The sequence below is a fragment of the Schistocerca americana genome, chromosome 1, assembly GCF_021461395.2.
Source record: "Schistocerca americana isolate TAMUIC-IGC-003095 chromosome 1, iqSchAmer2.1, whole genome shotgun sequence".
In the NCBI taxonomy this organism is placed as follows: domain Eukaryota; kingdom Metazoa; phylum Arthropoda; class Insecta; order Orthoptera; family Acrididae; genus Schistocerca; species Schistocerca americana.
The window spans coordinates 663,671,314-663,690,587 of record NC_060119.1 but is presented as its reverse complement, the minus strand read 5'-3'; the positions used below and the strand labels follow the sequence as shown (position 1 = coordinate 663,690,587).

The following is a 19,274-nucleotide window of genomic DNA, read 5'->3' as shown; positions in this document are numbered from 1 at the left end:
CAAGGGTTGACGCATGGCATGATACATGACAGTTATGTTTCTAGCACTGACTGCAGGAATGATCACTTCATTCAGCACACATAGTCTCCACACACTCAGATGCGCCTCTATCTGTCCACAGTATCTCATCTTGTCTAGCATAATCTTCAAGGACCACAATCTATAATTGACTGAGAAGCTTTTAAAAAGTCCCATCCATGAATGACATCATGACTACACTCTTGTAAGACTACAAATTCTAAGAACTGTATATGGCCACTTATACCCACATGAATGACACATCTTCCTGTAGGTTTTATATATTTCCCATTAGCCACCTTCAGCAGAGATGTTTTGCTGTCGATGAATACACTTTTATGCAACTGGCAACAGTACTTCTCCAAAATGAGTGAATATGATGCTCCAAAGTCCACAATAGCTTGAGCTGGTCAGCCATCCATGAGGATATCAACTTAGTTTCCTATCATTTTTGCAGTGATCGACAGTGGGGGATTTTTCTCTTCAGCGACCTCACCTCCAAGGAAGGTCGCACCCTTTAGTTTACCAGGTTGCGGTGGCTAGGTGATAGGCTGGAGCTTCTAAACGGTGATGGAGACTTTGATCGGCATGTTGGAGAGCGACCTCTCCAACAGCTAGCTTGTGGCAATGGTGACCTACGTCATTCTGCATCCACATCTTCTTGTTTATCTTCGTCATCCCAGAGTTGGCGTTGACTAAGATAGGCCTGTTGTCTTCTGGTGCAGGCATCATCAAATATCCACCACCTTTCTTGACAACAGTGCACCAAATGTCCTGGTTGTCCACAGTGGAAACATACTGGTTGGTTATCCTGGGTCCTCCAGATGCCAGTCTTCCTTAGTGTCCAAAGAGGTTCCTTATACAGCATTGTAGGAATGTAACTTTGCCTGGGTCTCAACTTTTTCACTGTTTTAAAAGGAAATAAAGGATGGGAGATTGGGTTCAAGGTCTGTTCCACTTCCTCCCTTATGACCCCTTGAAGTGCCTCGGTTTTTTGCTCGCTGTGCGATCCAAGTGACTTCTGAACTTCCTCTCTCACTATCTGATGAAGAACACTTGTGAAATAAGTTTCTTCCTCCATCACAGACATCGATACAATGTTTGGAAGCTGTTCAGACTTCTTGCGTGTAATTTTTTTTTGATGCAGTGTCTCGATATACTGGCACCATTTTATGAAGTCGTCTGTTGTCGAAACCTCCTTCAGGAGTAGGGCTTGATACATGTCCTCAGCAATGCCCTTCATGAGATGTGCAACCTTATCTTCCTCCTTCATTCTAGGATCCACTATTTTACACAACTTCAAGATGTCTTGAATGTAGGATGCTGTAGTTTCTCCTGGATGCTGTGCCCTGCACTTTAATTTATCTTCAGCCATGCGCTTCTGTCATTGTGTCGCCGGAATACTTGCACAGTTCCACCTGGAATACTTCCTAGCTTGTGAACTTCTCCTCACTGTTCTCATACCATTGCTTGGCAGTGCCCTCCAAGTAGAAAAATACATTAGCCAAACACATGGTGTCATCTCATTTGTGAAATTTTGCTATATGTTCTTATACCTTCAGCCACTTGTTTGGATCTTGGCCGTCATTACCAGAGAACCTGGTAGGATGTCTCATGTGGTGGCACACAGTTGCTGTCATCATAACGTCCTCTTCTCCAATAGATCGCGATCTGCTGAATTTAGCTTGAGCTTGGGTTTCTCGCCACATAAATGGCGACTCTATCGTGGCTTGATGGGAGCCACTGTGTCATCGATAATGTACGTTCTCACAAGTCACAATAGCCAGCATCTACACTAGAATATTGTCACGTAGAAGAAGGTGTAATTAGATGAATGACGAACACTAATTTCACTTAATGAAGGTTTATTCAGCACTTGCACATACAAGAGCGCAAAGCAAAATGCCTCCGCCCAGAACACATATGATATATATAAAGTTACAGAATATTCCAGTACAATGGTTCTTGGCATTTGTGGATACTTCTAGAATGTACTCAAAATGTATATAGAAATTAAAATTCAGGTGAGTTTTGAACTCACAACCCCTCATGCAACAGTCTAGTAGCATAGCCACTACACCACGGCGACTGTGCTACTCAGCTTCTTCTGCGACAATATTGTTGAAATTTAGATATTATTATATATTTGGCACAGTATCAAATGCTTTGTTTAGATAATGGAACCAAGCATAGGCAAAAGAATGGCTTTCAAAACATTCCAGCACATCTATAACCAGAGATTTTACAGTTTGATGCTAGATAAACCAGGCCTAAAGCCATAAAGCAAAGAAGAGATGGGCACAGACAGAGGGTGTATACTCTTAACACACAACACCCTGTTGCAGAGCGTGCTCTACAACATTACACTCAGTGCCTGTTTCACACATGCCAACAGGATTCTTCACCAAAGACACCAGTTTCTCAGAATTCCACAGGTGGAAACTGGTGCTCCAACATGTCCTTGGTTCTCGCCACCCACCTGGCCTTAATTTACATTAATTTCTTCGGTCTTAGCATTTCTCCTCAGTAACTATACCTTTTACTTTTCCATATCTTTCTGACTTGTCTATTTTTCTGTTTGCTCCACCTCTTGCTCCATAGACAATATATATAGCTTTGCACTCTTATAAACGCTAACAGAAAAGTTAACTCAAACAGGAAAGTCATAATTACAGCATATTGGCTTATAATCTGAATTTACAATAACAATAAACAAGGCTCAATGTCTGAGAGCGGGAACAATAGGAGATGGGCTGAGGGGTGAGGGGGGGAGGGGGGGGATGGACATAGAAAGAGAAACAATGACATGGACAGAGAGACTGGACAGGAGGAGGTGGGGAAAGAGAGGGGAGAAAAAGGTTTCTAAAGAAAGGGGGAGGTGATGATGGGCAGAGAGTGGGGGAAAGAACGGCAGGATGAGATCAGAGTGTGGTGGAAGGAGGTTATGGGCAGATAGAGGGGTGAGAGCAGGGCAGGAGCTGTTGGAGAGAGAGGGGGAGGAGAAAATGAACAGAGAGAGGGGTGAGAGTGGGGCAGGAAGAGATGGAGAGAGAGACACAGGAAGGAAAGTATGAACAGAGAGAGGGGGAGGAGTTGATGGACAGTGAGACGGGGTGGAGGAGGAGATGGACAGTGAGATTTGGTGGGGGAAGAGATATACAAAGAGAGGGGGAGGAGGAGATGGACAGTTGGGAGGTGGAGGAGATGGACAAAGAGAGGGAGAGGAGTAGATGGACAGAGACATGGGTGAAAAGTAGATTAGACTGTATATCCAATTCCCATATAAACACAGCTTTCTCCTTTCCATTTGCATCGTTGGGTACAGCTAGTTGTTTAATATTTTTGGATCATTGCAAATATATTTTAGAATGTCTCCCACAATGTTTGCAAAGTTGCAACTTAACAAAGGGAAATAAACTAACTTGTTCCACACCATTCCAAGTAACATTCTAAGGTATGATGGAACACACAAGTAAGTAAACAAAACTTTTTCTGAAGTGAATCTTGCAAGTGAAGTCACATGACAAATCTAAGAGAAAGTACAAACAAAAAACAAAAATTCAGCTGAATAATTTAAAGTTGTATTATGAGGAAAAAGTTTCAACAGATGTGATGTCAGTTTAAGAAAATGTAGGAAGAAGAAATCCTTCTGCTAATTTTTCACATTCCTCTGTGTGAAAATCAGCATGGTACACACAAAAGGCTAAATTTTCGTAGGTTCTTTTATGTGAGAGAGGGAGAATATAACATGCATGTACAGACAGTAGCAAGCATACAACAACAGACACAAACCTGTGTAACAGCATACCATCCAAACTGGCGACCATAAAACTCCATATCAGCAGCAGCCTCAAGCACTTTGTTAACAGTGTCCATTCTACCAAGAATAAAGTAATTGAACACTTCACGTTGCTTAAATGTTGATAGCTGTTCTCCAATATTTTTAAATTTGATTTCATTGATTATATGTCTTGTTGGGACATTCTGGAGCAAGGATTTATATTTATGGTCCATGACTGTTTAGACAGAAGATGGAAGGTGAAATTTTACTAAATTATTTTCCATAATAATGAATTTATTGTTATAGGATATTTGCTTTTAGTTAAATAAGAGTCAGCTAATTTATAATTCAAAAGTAGAATTATTATGCAGTTGTTAGATACTAGCATCATTAAATAAAAAAGTCTTATAATAATAGTAAAAGTAATGGTTTTATTTGTCTGTGGACCATTCTGTACAATGGTAAAACATTTATGTGGAGTTTAAAAATTACAGTCACATGAATACACCAACAAAATTAATGATTATCTTATTATAAAAATCTAAAAACACATTCACACCCATAACCCCCCCCCCCCCCCCCCCACACACACACACACACATAACCACACTCACAGATTTTTTTAAAAAATGTTTCAATGAGTGACTCAAACATATATCAATAGACAAAATGTTTATTTATAATAAAATAACAACTTAAAAGCAATGAATATGTACAGATATGATTATCGTGCATTAAAGCCAATGAAGGTTATCCAAAAAAATTCAATGCTTATACAGTTATATTACTTTAATTTTTAACTTCATGATATTCTTTGACATGAGTGACATTTTAATTTAGTTTTGAAAATAGATATACTTTTCTGTGATCTGTATATCATGTGGCAAACTGCTGTATAGAAAGCATCCTGCATTCAAAGGCCCTTTGCCATTTAATTTGAGGTGATTTCTTTCAATGTAATAATCATTTTTACTTCAAACAATGGAGAATCCAAGATGGAATGTAACAATATTAGAGAAGGAAGTTTGCCACTCACCATATAGCAGATAGGTACAACAAGATTCTCACAATTATAGCTTTTGACCATTAAGGCCTTTGTCAACAAAAGACACACTAACACACACACACACACACACACACACACACACACACATGTGCGCGCGAGCGCGCAAGCGCACACACACACACACACACACACACACACACACACACACACACACACACACACACATAAATGCAACTCGCACACATGACTGCAGTCTCAGGCAACTGAAATCACACTGCTTTTTACTTCTTGTGATATAATCTTGGATGTCTCTGTTTAAAAATGTAGCATGTTTATTTTTGGCATAAAATAATTGTTTCATATATGTATAATGATGTTAATATTAATATCTTTAGTTCTATGAATTTATTTTTGCAGGAATCTCAGGGAGATAATTTTGCCATGCATTTGACAGCTTTCTTTTATAGCTTTAGTGATCCTTGAAAATGAACATTTGCAGCATTTTGTCAGACCATGATAAAATTTGGTAATGATTAATGGGCTTGCTATTTCATGTTATTAGTAGTGTTCATGTGTTTATTGTCCTCCAAATTTTTCTCATCATAAATATTCTTGTACTCATTAATAACATATTTTACAAGATTCTCTCATGTCAAGGATGTGTCCACTATCACCTCAAGGATTTATAACTTTCTGTGTCTTTAGATCCAGTTCTCCAAGCTATAATAGTAGTGTTCAGTTATGTGTTTTGTTTGAATGTATTTGCATTTGCATGTATATGGTTTAGTTAATATCTATAAAAATATTATTTTCACTGAAGTAATTGTTTCCATTTTTTGTATTTCATGGAGCTTTCTTTTGTAGATTATCTGTTGAAACATTAGTCTGGTAGACATACCATGTAGCCCACAGTACTTTTTGTTTTTAAACCACATATTATTTTTACTAATTCAGAGCCATTTGTTGGAAAAAGGAATAAACATTTTCATTTTATCCATTGTTGTTGGAGTGTTCCTTTATTAATCTGTCCACTATCTGACATAATCTGAAATAATTTTGGTTTAAAATATTCCTAACTTTTTGAGAAACCATGACTTTCTTTCCCTTCTTCTTGATAGTTACATTCCCATTGTTTTTCATGTCTATACATTCCCTCTCTTTCCTTATGTGGGACGACATGGTCTTCGTGAGGTTAGTAGAAACTGCAGTTTTGTTCTTGTATTACTTGATGTTGGTTTCTCTCATCTTTTCATTATATGACTTCTTCTTGTCCATATAGGTATCACAGTGTTCTTGTGTTAGTTTTACTTTATTACATTTGTTGTGACTGAGCTATTATTGTAATTAACATTTGTATTTCTACATATTATTGGAATGCAAGATTTATGTAGCAGATTAATTTTTTGCAAAATATTTTGCATCCCTTATTTATGTTTCCTGTGAAACCTATGTCATACTAGACTTCAGACTGCAGTAATATTTGCAGCCTGCATAGATCTGCTGCAACTATTTAAAAGGTTTTTTTAGACCTTGCTATCTTGTCTGATAACTTCAACTAATACCCTCTGATGGGTAGTGATCTGAAATGGCTGCATTTAAGACCTTTCTTTACTTTTTGTCTTTAATATAAAGTGTGTAACTACATGATCCATTAGTGTCTGTATTTTTACTGCACTTATGGGACCAACATCACAGGTGTTGATTAGCTCGTTGAATCTCCTTGTAGAACAATTGTCTTTTCCAATGGTAATATTTATCTGACCTGCTACAATTATGTAAGGAAATTCCCTGATACCCTTGTCTAAAACCACATCTAGCTGCTTTAGAAGACAATTCATCTGACCGGTGATTTGTATGCCTCTAATGTCACACACTTTTCCCCTTTGAACTTTGTGCTGCTGCTTATTCAAATAACATTTCTATACAGTTACCCACTGACCATGGAATGCAATCCTTCATTTCATTGTGTATATATACCATAACCCATCCACTATCATTTTCATATCTGCAGAAGTAAGTCAGCTTCTTATAGGCTGTTATGTTGTAAACACTAATTTCGTTTTCTCTTAAACCAACTTCCCTTGTAATAGAAACATATAGTAGTCCTGCTGCTACCAGTACCTAAATCTAATTTACTTGGCACCTATTGCACATTCTGTTGTAAAATTCTTACAGTAAACACGTGTATGTTTACATCTAAATGTTTTAAGTCATCTTTTCCCCTATGGTATACTAGTTCATTGAGGTGTGACTTATCTTAGAGGCTTCTTCTTAATGCTTTTGGTTAAAAATTCTTCAGATAAGAAAATCACAGTACTTTCTGTGTACCTGCTGTTCCATGTGCTTTCAATGTGGCTGTTGTATTTTCTTCTGTTGATGATTTTCCTTGTCTTATAGGTGACGTTATGGTTGTTGGTGAGCATAAAACTTCAGCATAGGCGAGTGTTTTATTTACAGCTTACATTGCCTCTCAATGGCCAACTGTTAATCTTTTTTCTCCATCACACCCTCAGCATAAGAGTGTGGTTTTGGCTGCCCCTCTATTTTCATTTTTAACACAGTCTGTGGATTGGAACTTTTTTATATTGAATTGCTGACACATAAATTGCTTTCCAGTGCGCCCAATATAATGAGTTCTTTTAAGGGACTGATGTTCAAGAAAAGACTTATTTGGACATGCATCAAACATTTTTACAGTTTCCAATTAGTGTTCTTGATCTCTTTGTTTACATATTAAGTATGAATTAAGTCTTATTGAGTAGGTATATTCAAAAGGATGATGTTAACATTCTGTTAATTATTTAGGCCTACCACTATTGCTCTGACTATCTGCTTAGCAGTACTGTGATACACATAATTAGAGCCTCATGTTTTTTACACAAATAAATTTTTAAAAAAAGAAAGAAAAAACGGAAGCACACATCATTTTTCTAGTAGTGGCTCAGATTGCTTGTTGTAGTCATTTATTACTCCACACATAGGTACACTGGTATTATGAAAGATGTCACATTGAAGTTAATTTCATTTAGTTTATTTTAAATATCTTTTCCATAGCTATCACCCGGAACTAGTAACTTTCTCTTTTTATCACTTAGGCCACTGCACTTATTGTTGTTATATGTATGTCTACTTCCCTTATCATCCCCTTTTGTATAATTCCTTTGTACTTCTGGAAATTTCATGTAAGCATTCATGGCATCTAAAGAATCACTTCACTTTCCTAACACTTTAATTTCCATATAGCCATACTTCTTGTCTATAGTTGCTTCAAAACTGTATTTAGTCAAAAATGATGATGTAAAATTTGGTTTTGTTTCAAAGCTGAAGTTACTTTATGCACGATGTAACAGGTTTTATATTCACTACGTTCTAGTATTTACCACACAGAGGGATTTTAAGAGTGATTCCAAGTTCTACAACCTTTTTGCTACTGGATGTTTCTGTTGAAGAACATCAACGATAGGTCCTTCTATTCCAGCACAAAACTTCTCTTAATAGCAGAATATAACATACATAATGACTAATGATACATATTTGAATTTAGCCTCATTTTAGCTGCATAGTTACTACTCTAACAGTACTGTATGGAAACCGTTTCATCATCACCTAGCAAGGTCTTCAAAGTTTGCTTGTGAAAATAGCATTACATTTCCTTAAACTTGCATTCAAAAAGAATATTATAGTTCCTTAAATAAAAACAGAACACTGTTAGCATAGCTACCACAGTTTTGTCAACAAATGTGCGTGTAATGCAGACTTAAAAGTACAATTTGTAAACTAAATCCTGTTAAGAAGAACATATAAAAGTACATGATACTGTCTCTTCTAGGTCTGTTGATTTTTTTTGTGACATATATAACCTAAAACTCACACCACAAATATTGCAGAAAAGGAAAGTGCTACTGAATTGCGGTTTTTGCGGAATTGATTGGTAGTCAGAGGCTCATACTGTTAGCCAATAAACAGATTGTAATAATAATTATAAAGCAAAACTTTTTTGCAAACACACACTTTTATAATTGGAACAGTGCCTATTGACATTAACAAACTAAAAGTAGGTTAAATTGGAATGTCGGTTGCGTTTGTTGCAGGATTATAGTGCAAATCCTTTATGAGATCCCATATTTTGAAAAGATTCCACTGCCACACTTGTTTGTGAAATTCAACACGTGCAGTTGCTAGGTATAGTGTAGTTATGTTTGCTTACAGTGTGCTTGTGTGTTCCTTGAGAATGCAGTTCATTCTTGTACAGTGTATGCGGGAAGATATCCCAATAGACGTCAACCATCTCAGTATTATTTATCTACATCTACATCTACATCCATACTCCGCAAGGTTCTCCCTTCTATTCCAGTCTTGTATTGTTTGTGGAAAGAAAGAATGTCGGTATGCCTCTGTGTGTGCTCTAATCTCTCTGATTTTATCCTCATGGTCTCTTCAAGAGATATGTGTAGGAGGCAGCAATATACCGCTTGACTCCTCGGTGAAGGTATGTTCTCAAAACCTCAACAAAAGCCTGTACCGAGCTACTGAGTGTCTCTTTTGCAAAGTCTTCCACTGGAGTTTATCTATAATCTCCGTAATGCTTTCGAGATTACTAAACGATCCTGTAACGAAGCGCGCTGCTCTCCATTGGATCTTCCCTATCTCTTCTATCAACCCTATCTGGTTCAGATCCCACACTGGTGAGCAGTATTCAAGCAGCGGACAAACAAGTGTACTGTAACCTACTTCCCCTGTTTTCAGACTGCATTTCCTTAAGATTCTTACAATGAATCTCAGTCTGGCATCTGCTTTACCGACGATTAATTTTATATGGTCATTCCATTTTAAATCACTCCTAATGCTACTCCCAAGCTCTTCGACCAGTTGCCTGAAAGTGATAGTGTAACTCCTAGACAACATAACAGAAGGAAACAAGTGATGACAGAAAAGAGGGAAATTAATATTCTTGCCACTGCTGCAGTTGATCTGCACATTAGCTCCCACGCAATCGTACAAGGAAGTAGCGTAAGTCAGGCAAGTGTCTTATGTATTTTCCATTGACATAGATTCCATCCCTATTAGATCTCTCCCATTAAGAGCTGCATGGAAACAATTATGAGAATCATGCTAACTTCTGTACATGGGCATTAAGAGAGAATACATCAGATGTAACATGTATCTTGTTCAGTGATGAAATCACATTTACTAGTCATCCAGGTAAACTGCCAAAATGTGCATTATTCGTCTGTTGACAAGCCCCATTGGCTTCATCAGGTGGAATGTCAGCATCCATGGAGTGTAAACTATTTAGCTCATAGACTCATTTTTCAGAGACAGAACACTGAACGCACACAAATATGCAGCCTCATAACAGACCAACCTTCATGACTGCTAGAAGATGTTCCTCTGAAGACTAGGAAGAACCTGTGGTACCAACATGATGGCTGTCCAGCACATAGTGCACAAAATACTACAGAATATCTTCATGAATTGTTTCCAAATCAATGCAGAGGACATGCATCTTGGCTGCCATTTCCAAGATTTGACTCCTATAGACTTTTTTTTTCTGTGAGAGAGCTGATAGATGCCCTTTATGAGAACATACAAACTACACCTGATAATACGCAATGATGCATTGTTGCAGCCTGCTTAGACATCTCTGCTGAAATGCCAACAGATGTACAGCAGTCATTCCATACCAAACTAGAAGCCTGTATTGCTGCTGCTGGTGATCATTCTGAATACAGTCAGCGATGGTCAACTGACTCATTACTGGTCACAATCCACATAACTAGTTATGCATGTATGTTGTTCTTCAGTGTGTGCTACCACATATATTGTACAAGTATTGGTGTGGGAACTTTTCCAAAGATGATACCTCGTAAACGACCCACACTAGAACCCCACAACAAACATCATTGACATTCTAATTTATCTAATTTTAGTTTGTTAACATCAGTAGGCATTGTTCCATTTAAAAAAGTGTATGTTAACACAAAAAATACACTTTCTAAGTGTTATTGCCATCTATTTATTGGCTAAGAACCCCTAACTACAAATCCATTCTGCAAACACTGCACATTAATAGCCATTCCATTTCCACACTATTAGCACAAGTGTTATATTGAAAGACATAGAATTTTACATATGTGATGTAGCAAACAGCGTATTTGGTAACATTAGTACATGACTTTCAGAGAACAGATTAATGCTTAACCGCAACAAAATGTAATACATAGTGTATCTGACATAGAAGTCCTGTAAAAGGAAAATTTTCTGCACTTGGGTGGTCAGACAGTCAGTGAAGTGAACCATTTAAAATTATTTGGACTCAAGATAGATGGAAAGCTTTGGAAGTATCACATTCCACACTTTGTGCAGAGACTGAATGCTAGTATTTTCGCTGTAAGAATTACCTTCACCATTTCTCAGACTGAAACACAAAGGCTTGTTTACTTTGCTTACTTTAACACTATTATTTCGTGTGGGATTATATTTTGAGGCAACTCTGTATTCTCACTAAAAAAATCTTACCCCAGCAAACTGATATGCAATGCCAGTTCACAAACTTCATGTAGGTCACCACTGAGGTTACTCAGAATTCTAATTCTCCCCACTGCAAGTACATTCCCATCTCTTTTAATAAATGTTCTTTAAATTATGTACTTACCTGTTCCAAGACTAAGTGACTTTGGCTCACATTGTCCCACAGAACATGATAAATAAATAATAATAATTTCCTAGCATTTGAAACTATTCATTCCTCCCACAGTGAGAAGAGAGATATAAGTTAGTGAAGGATAAAAAGGAGGGGGTGATCACTCAAACAACAAGATGAAAGAGTCACTTTTCCTGAAGTAACAAATTTAGAAAAATATTGCACAATAAATGCCAATGCAGAAAATAATCAAAGACAAATCTAACAGTGATTTGCTAAACATCAACTAACTACCCCAAACACTGTAACTTTGTAGGGCTTGAGCTAAGCTTTTCTTCTGCTGAACATATATTTCTCTCTGAAAATAATATTAAACAAAGTTCAGAGGTGGCCCCTGTTATAAATTTATCATTTGCTGTTATGACTCTTTCCTGATTTTTCATTATCAAACAGTAAGTTTCAGCCAAAAATATTGTAAGCAAATTATTTTGTCTATTCAGATAAAGGTGAAACAAAAGGCATACTTACTGAATGTGTCATCAAACAGAATCCCAGCATTAGTGAGGTTCTGCTCACTACAGAAGCTACGAACGAATTCAGGAATGGTGTCTATGGGAGGCATTACCTGTATTAGGTATTTCTCTTGATTTTTGTCTATGTTTCTCCAGTAACTGTAAAAGCAATTGAAAATTAAATATATACTTTCTGAAACATGGAAGTAGTGTGTGTGTGTGTGTGTGTGTGTGTGTGTGTGTGTGTGTGTGTGTGACAGAGAAAGAGAGAGGGAGAGAGGGAGGGAAGGAGGGAGGGACGGAGAGGGAGGGGGAGAGAGAGAGAGAAGCAAGTGTTACAGTTGATGGAAGACTACAGGTAATAAATATGTTTAGCAATGTACTACACTATTTATGTATGTTTTGTGCAAACAGCCTGAACAGACAACAGATATAAATAATGAAATCAAACAGTGTTATCAATGATTAAAATCACGTTGTACAAAGAACAGTTTATCACACAGTAAAAATGTATATATGAATAGTAACGGGTCCAGTGTGATACCAGTATACAAATACATTTCTTTTTATCAAGCTGTTTACTGAAATTCTTTTACTGTTTCTGAAAATATATTGAGGAAACTATAGGCCTAATAGATAAATACAGGATGTTCATAAATTCACTTACCATTTCTGCCTTACTGCTAAAATTTTGACTTCTTTGCAGGGAGTACAAAAGGCTGTACAAACAGAAGAAAGAACAGCTGTCGTCCTGAGCAGCTGCATCTGTGACTATGTGAATGCCACATTTCCTAGGAAATGGACTGCCTGTGCATCACTAAGACTTTGGGCTCCCTACTCACCTGACGTGACCTCAGTGGATGTTTTCATCTGGGAATTCATCACATCTGAAGTGCACCAAGTGAAAATAATTGATCTTGAACAACTGAAAGGTTGCAGTCCCCTGGGATCATATCAAGTGAGCAGGGAGCCAAAAGTCCTGGCTCTGCACAGCTAATTTATCTCCTAGAAAATGTAGCGTTCAGGTAGTCCCGGATACAGTCAGTCAGCAGCAACAGCTGTTCTTCCCTGTATTGCATACATTCTTTTATATTACCTGCAAAAAAGTCAACATTTTTAACAATAAGACAAAAATGGTACGTGATTTGTGAACACCCTGTATTGTGTTTCTACTTTGCTAAGAAATTCTTGAAGTTTCAAGAACAATTTCATTATTCTTAATGTAGTTTCCAGCTACAATGTTTTACTTGGGTAATAAGATGAATGACTTACTAAAAAATATTTCTCAATATAGTTTACTGCTAAACTGTTTTGCTTGGGTGAAAACATGCATGACTGTCTTATTACAAAATATTTCTCGAGTTCCTAATTGGAAAAAACCCTTCAGCTTTAAGGACACATATCTTTAATATTACTGATCTGTTTACATCAGATATGCATCACAAAAAGAAGACACATTCTTCCGTTTTTATGAATTCTCTCATTGAGATCTTTCCCTATTTTTTATGTTTCAGAGTTATCATTTGTTAATTAATATATTTATAATTTTTAGTATTTAATACATTTTATAATCTTGTTAATGTAAAACTAGTGTTAGCATATGATGTTTATACTTATGAATCATTTTTGGTGCTCCAACTTCCTGCTGACTCGTGGATTGTGAGTTACCTTGAAGATTTTTTTAAATTATTATTTTTATTTTAGTAAACATTTATTACTTCAGTGCTTACTATATGCAATGACATCTTACAAAGGAAGAGATGTAATGTGATTTGGAGATTTAGAACAAATAAATTGCAGGAACTGTGTGATTTTATTAAGGAACTGGCAGAAAGAGCACTGATAAACTAGTCTCATGCCTTTTGGGAGTCATGAGACTATCTATAAAAACAATATTCACTGATGCAGAAATTAGAATAAGTTTTCTTTACCTATTTCCAAAAGAAAATAAAAATAAAAATAATGTCAGAATAAACCTACTAAGGAACATAAAAATTTCTTATTGTTGTAATCTGTCAATCAGCTGTCTCCAATATGTAAGGTGAACACTTCAGGTTGATATTCTAGTCTATTCTTTACAATTTCATTCGTACTTAGTGGCGGGTTTGTGATGATCATATCCTGTAATTACTGGTGTGCATAGCATCTAATTTACTGCTTCCTAAACAAAATGTACAGGCCAGCACAAAAGACATGACACACTTATTATTGCTTACGTTAACTTTTAATAATTCAAACATGATACAGGCCTATCAACAAATTTCATTGCATACCACTTCTTTTTATAGTCAAACTGTCTCTCTTCTTCATGAATACACTGTTGAAATCTACCTGGTATGTGAAAACAAGCATACACAGTTGAATGTTGTTGTCCAGGTTGTGGAAGGTGTCCTAACTGTAACAGTTCAGCTCAGCAAGAGTTTGTGGTTTCCTTCCATAGTTTTCATCTTTAACCATGACTGAAAGGGAAAAATCTATTGTGGCAAAACTGGGGAATCATGGTAGGAATTCAAGTGCAGCATAATGGCAAAGCACCCTTCCTTTCAAAACATTATTACACTATGTTATACAAGCAAATGCATAATGCACAGGGACTCCATCATTGTTGGAAGTAGAGGTTGATCATAGTTCATATGCTTGATGAGTCCTGGTGTAACCTCTTGAATTCTTGTCTCCAGTGAAATTTCCTTCAATCTACATCCCAATAACACCATGTGCAGATATTTTGGCCCACAAATTTGCACTGAGTTGATTTATTTGTTGTTCCAAGACAATACGATGGTTTTATGTGTACCAGTAAGTACATTTATGTTGGTTTATATACCCAATAGCTTGAATGTGACCTCTTAAAAACACAAAATGTTAAGTAAGAAATTCTGATCAACTTGACAGTGATCAAGCATAATTTCACAAAATCATAACCACTTGTCTGGACCATCTTCCAGCAACCCATGCATTAGGCATGGAATGTACACTCTGAAGTTCTGTTGAGGTAATATGCTTTGGGTTGACTGATGTGAAGTTTATGGGAACTCAGCTACTAATAGTCTTCAGGACTTTTTTAGACTAACCATAATGGTCGAACAGATATTGACTTCATAATTGTCATCTTTGGTGATGTCTCTGATTGCCCACTGTGAGATGCATCCAAAACAGAACCTTCAGTTTCACATTTATAAATTATATGTCACAGTGGATTGCATCAAACAAAAAATAAAAAGATAAAAAAACATACTGATGTACATAGTACCAACTTAGATACAAACATTCCTGATGTGTATGGTCACTTTTGTGATGTCCTGCATGTGTAGATGGAAAAGAAGGGAATCTCCAATTTCTGAGGGATGCACTTCCTGCTTGCTACACTATCAACTGCTACAGGTTATATAATTACGTAATATTTTCTTATTACAAACATCCACACAAGACATCTGTGAACAATGTTATCTCTCATAAACTATGATACAATGAATAATTATCTGAAGACATTTTCCTTTCTCTTCTTTTGACAGTTTCCAATACTTTTCTTCCACCAACTTAATTTTTCTCATGGAGAAAAGTCTTTGCAGCTCATGTACTCAGAGATTGTTCTGCTGCTTCTCAGTGATGGTAGTTCTTTCTTCACACTCCAGGTATTCTAAGTAAACTGTGATTTTCATATGTTTTCATCTTTAATATTGTAATCATTATTTGTTTTGCGGCACATGCACAGAGCACAGAATGCCTGTAAGAGTATTTATCACATACATCAATATTTCTATGGAATCCAAACTGATCTTCCCCGAGGTCGGCTTCTACTAGTTTTTCCATTCGTCTGTAAAGAATTCGCGTTAGTATTTTGCAGCTGTGGCTCATTAAACTGATTGTTAGGTAATTTTCACAGCTGTCAACAGATTGTGTTATTTTGAGATAATTTTCTTTATTTTGTTTGCATGAGTCAGATTCATGTGGTGAAGTGGCAACTCAGAATGTGGTAGAATTTCCTTGTTAGCTTAAATATGGTTCACTATTTTGCTGTAATGTACTCATACTCACCTGTAGTTTAATTCAATAATTTAGGAGCAATAGTAACAATGCACAGAATAGTAGAGGGAAGACCAAAAATTTTGCTAGCTTTTGGGCAAATCCTTTCTTGAGTTACACTGTTGTTGTTGTTGTGGTCTTCAGTCCCGAGACTGGTTTGATGCAGCTCTCCATGCTACTCTATCCTGTGCAAGCTTCTTCATCTCCCAGTACCTACTGCAACCTACATCCTTTTGAGTCTGCTTAGTGTATTCATCTCTAGGTCTCCCTCTACGATTTTTACCTTCCAAACTACCCTCCAATACTAAATTGGTGATCCATTGATGCCTCAGAACATGTCCTACCAACTGATCCCTTCTTCTAGTCAAGCTGTGCCACAAACTTCTCTTCTCCTCAATCCTATTCAATACCTCCTCATTAGTTATGTGATCTACCCATCTAATCTTCAGCATTCTTCTGTAGCACCACATTTCGAAAGCTTCTATTCTCTTCTTGTCCAAACTTCCTGACACTTAAATCTATATTCGATGTTAACAAATTTCTCTTCTTCAGAAACGCCTTCCTTGCCATTGCCAGTCTACATTTTATATCCTCTCTACTTTGACCATCATCAGTTATTTTGCTCCCCAAATAGCAAAACTCCTTTACTACTTTAAGTGTCTCATTTCCTAATCTAATTCCCTCAGCATCACCCGACTTAATTCGACTACATTCCATTATCCTCGTTTTGCTTCTGTTGATGTTCATCTTATATCCTCCTTTCAAAACATTATCCATTCCGTTCAACTGCTCTTCCAAGTCCTTTGCTGTCTCTGACAGAATTACAATGTCATCGGCAAACCTCAAAGTTTTTATTACTTCTCCATGGATTTTAATACCTACTCTGAATTTTTCTTTTGTTTCCTTTACTGTTTGCTCAATATAAAGATTGAATAACATCGGGGATAGGCTACAACCCTGTCTCACTCCCTTTCCAACCACTGCTTCCCTTTCATGTCCCTCGACTCTTATAACTGCCACCTGGTTTCTGTACAAATTGTAAATAGCCTTTCGCTCCCTGTATTTTACCCCTGCCACCATCAGAATTTGAAAGAGCGTATTCCAGTTAACATTGTCAAACTCTTTCTCTAAGTCTACAAATGCTAGAAATGTAGGTTTGCCTTTCCTTAATCTAGCTTCTAAGATAAGTTTTAGGGTCAGTATTGCCTCATGTGTTCCAATATTTCTATGGAATCCAAACTGATCTTCCCCGAGGTCGGCTTCTACTAGTTTTTCCATTCGTCTGTAAAGAATTCGCGTTAATATTTTGCAGCTGTGGCTCATTAAACTGATTGTTTGGTAATTTTCACAGCTGTCAACACCTGCTTTCTTTGGGATCGGAATTATTATATTCTTCTTGAAGTCTGAGGGTATTTCTCCTGTTTCATACATCTTGCTCACTAGATGGTAGAGTTTCGTAAGGACTGGCTCTCCCAAGGCCGTCAGTAGTTCTAATGGAATGTTGTCTACTCCCGGGGCCTTGTTTCGACTCATGTCTTTCAGTGCTCTGTCAAACTCTTCACGCAGTATCATATCTTCCATTTCATCTACATCCTCTTCCATTTCCATAATTTTGTCCTCAAGTACATCGCCCTTGTATAGACCTTCTATATACTCCCTCCACCTTTCTGCTTTCCCTTCTTTGCTTAGAACTGGGTTTCCATCCGAGCTCTTGATATTCATACAAGTGGTTGTCTTTTCTCCAAAGGTCCCTTTAATTTTCCTGTAGGCAGTATCTATCTTACCCCTAGTGAGATAAGCCTCTATAACCTTACATCTGTCCTCCAGCCATCCCTGCTTAGCCATTTTGCACTTCCTGTCAATCTCATTTTTGAGACGTTTGTATTCCTTTTTGCCTACTTCATTTACTGCATTTTTATATTTTCTCCTTTCAACAATTAAATTCAATATTTCTTCTGTTACCCAAGGAGTTCTACTAGCCCTTGTCTTTTTACCTACTTGATCCTCTGCTGCCTTTACTACTTCATCCCTCAAAACTACCCATTCTTCTTCTACTGTATTTCTTTCCCCCATTCCTGTCAATTGTTCCCTTCTGTCTTGCCTTTTCTTCATTAGCCATGTTTCTGATGCATATGTCAGTACTGGAGGATAATGCACTCGATATAACAACTGCTTGCTTTTGGGTGGCACCCTGTTCCAAACTAAGCTTCTTACACTTGGACTTGCCTTCCTCTTTCATTAATCTCCTTATCATTTCTCTTGCTGTTTTTTGTTATGCTCCATAGGTATCTGAAACTTGCCATTTTCTATAATACTTGCCCCTCTAATACGTATATCTGTTGCTCCTCTCATCTTTTTCCTCACTGTCACCATCACTTCAAATTTTTTTGGAACTAAGTTTCAATACATAATGTCCACCCACTTACTCCTTAATGTTTAGTTTTTTGTCCCTCTCCTTCTCTTCTCCTACATGTGAAAAACCTACATTTTCTTGAAACTTTTCCTTTATATTTTTTCTACATAGTCAGCCTTCCAATCCCTCTTTTCTAAAGGGATTCCCATATCTTGCTTCTTTTCACACTGTCATACATATTCTCAATGCCCAAGAACACCATTCCTAAAACTTTACAGTATTTCTAGTGTCTCACTTAGCGCTGCCTTACACTAAAAATTAGAGTCAGTCAATATTTCTTGTCTAATCTCTCATGGTTACTCTTTCAAACCTCCTTGTACTATTTCCTGTACTCTCTTTTACAAGATCTTCTAAAATACTTTAGTAAGGATGACACATAAAAATACTTCTAAAATTTTCACAATTCCCTACAAATCCTCCATAAAAACTGGTACTATGATCTCATTTTTTCCAGTCTTCAGATGCCCTTTTTCCTTTCTGTACTGTTCTCTTGATTCAGATATGCAACATGCATCAATACCAGCTACTATCATCATCTCCATGCTTACTTCATCCAGTCTAGGCACTTTTCCTCCTTTCCTAATTTTATTGCTCCCTCTTATTCTGTCCATATTATATCCATCTTGACATCCTTTAAATCTCGAGGTTCTTCATGTTCCTCCTCCACATTTCCATTGGAGTTTACTAACTCCTTGAAATATTACTTCCACATCTCCTTGATTTTTTGTGCATTCTCAGCTTCATTTTCTTCTTTATTGATAATCCTGACTATTTTCATCATGCCTCTCTTCTTATGCTAGGCCATTCCTTACAGGACCTTCTTACTCTCCTCACTGCCTGCTTCTGTCATTTTCCTCCACTCTTCTATCTATTTCCTT

The 19,274-nt window shown here is 37.0% G+C and overlaps 1 protein-coding gene across 1 annotated transcript in view; it reads right to left on the bottom strand.

The window, feature by feature from the left end:
* LOC124544638 (ionotropic receptor 25a) overlaps window positions 1-19,274 on the bottom strand; it is a 424,769-nt gene that overhangs the window by 294,607 nt on the left and 110,888 nt on the right. Inside the window, exons 5-6 of the mRNA XM_047123253.1 lie at window positions 11,977-12,119; window positions 3,811-4,034 (exon numbers count right to left, since the gene is read on the bottom strand). Of these exons, the coding sequence (XP_046979209.1) occupies window positions 3,811-4,034; window positions 11,977-12,119 (367 nt within the window). The remainder of the gene's footprint in view (window positions 1-3,810; window positions 4,035-11,976; window positions 12,120-19,274) is intronic.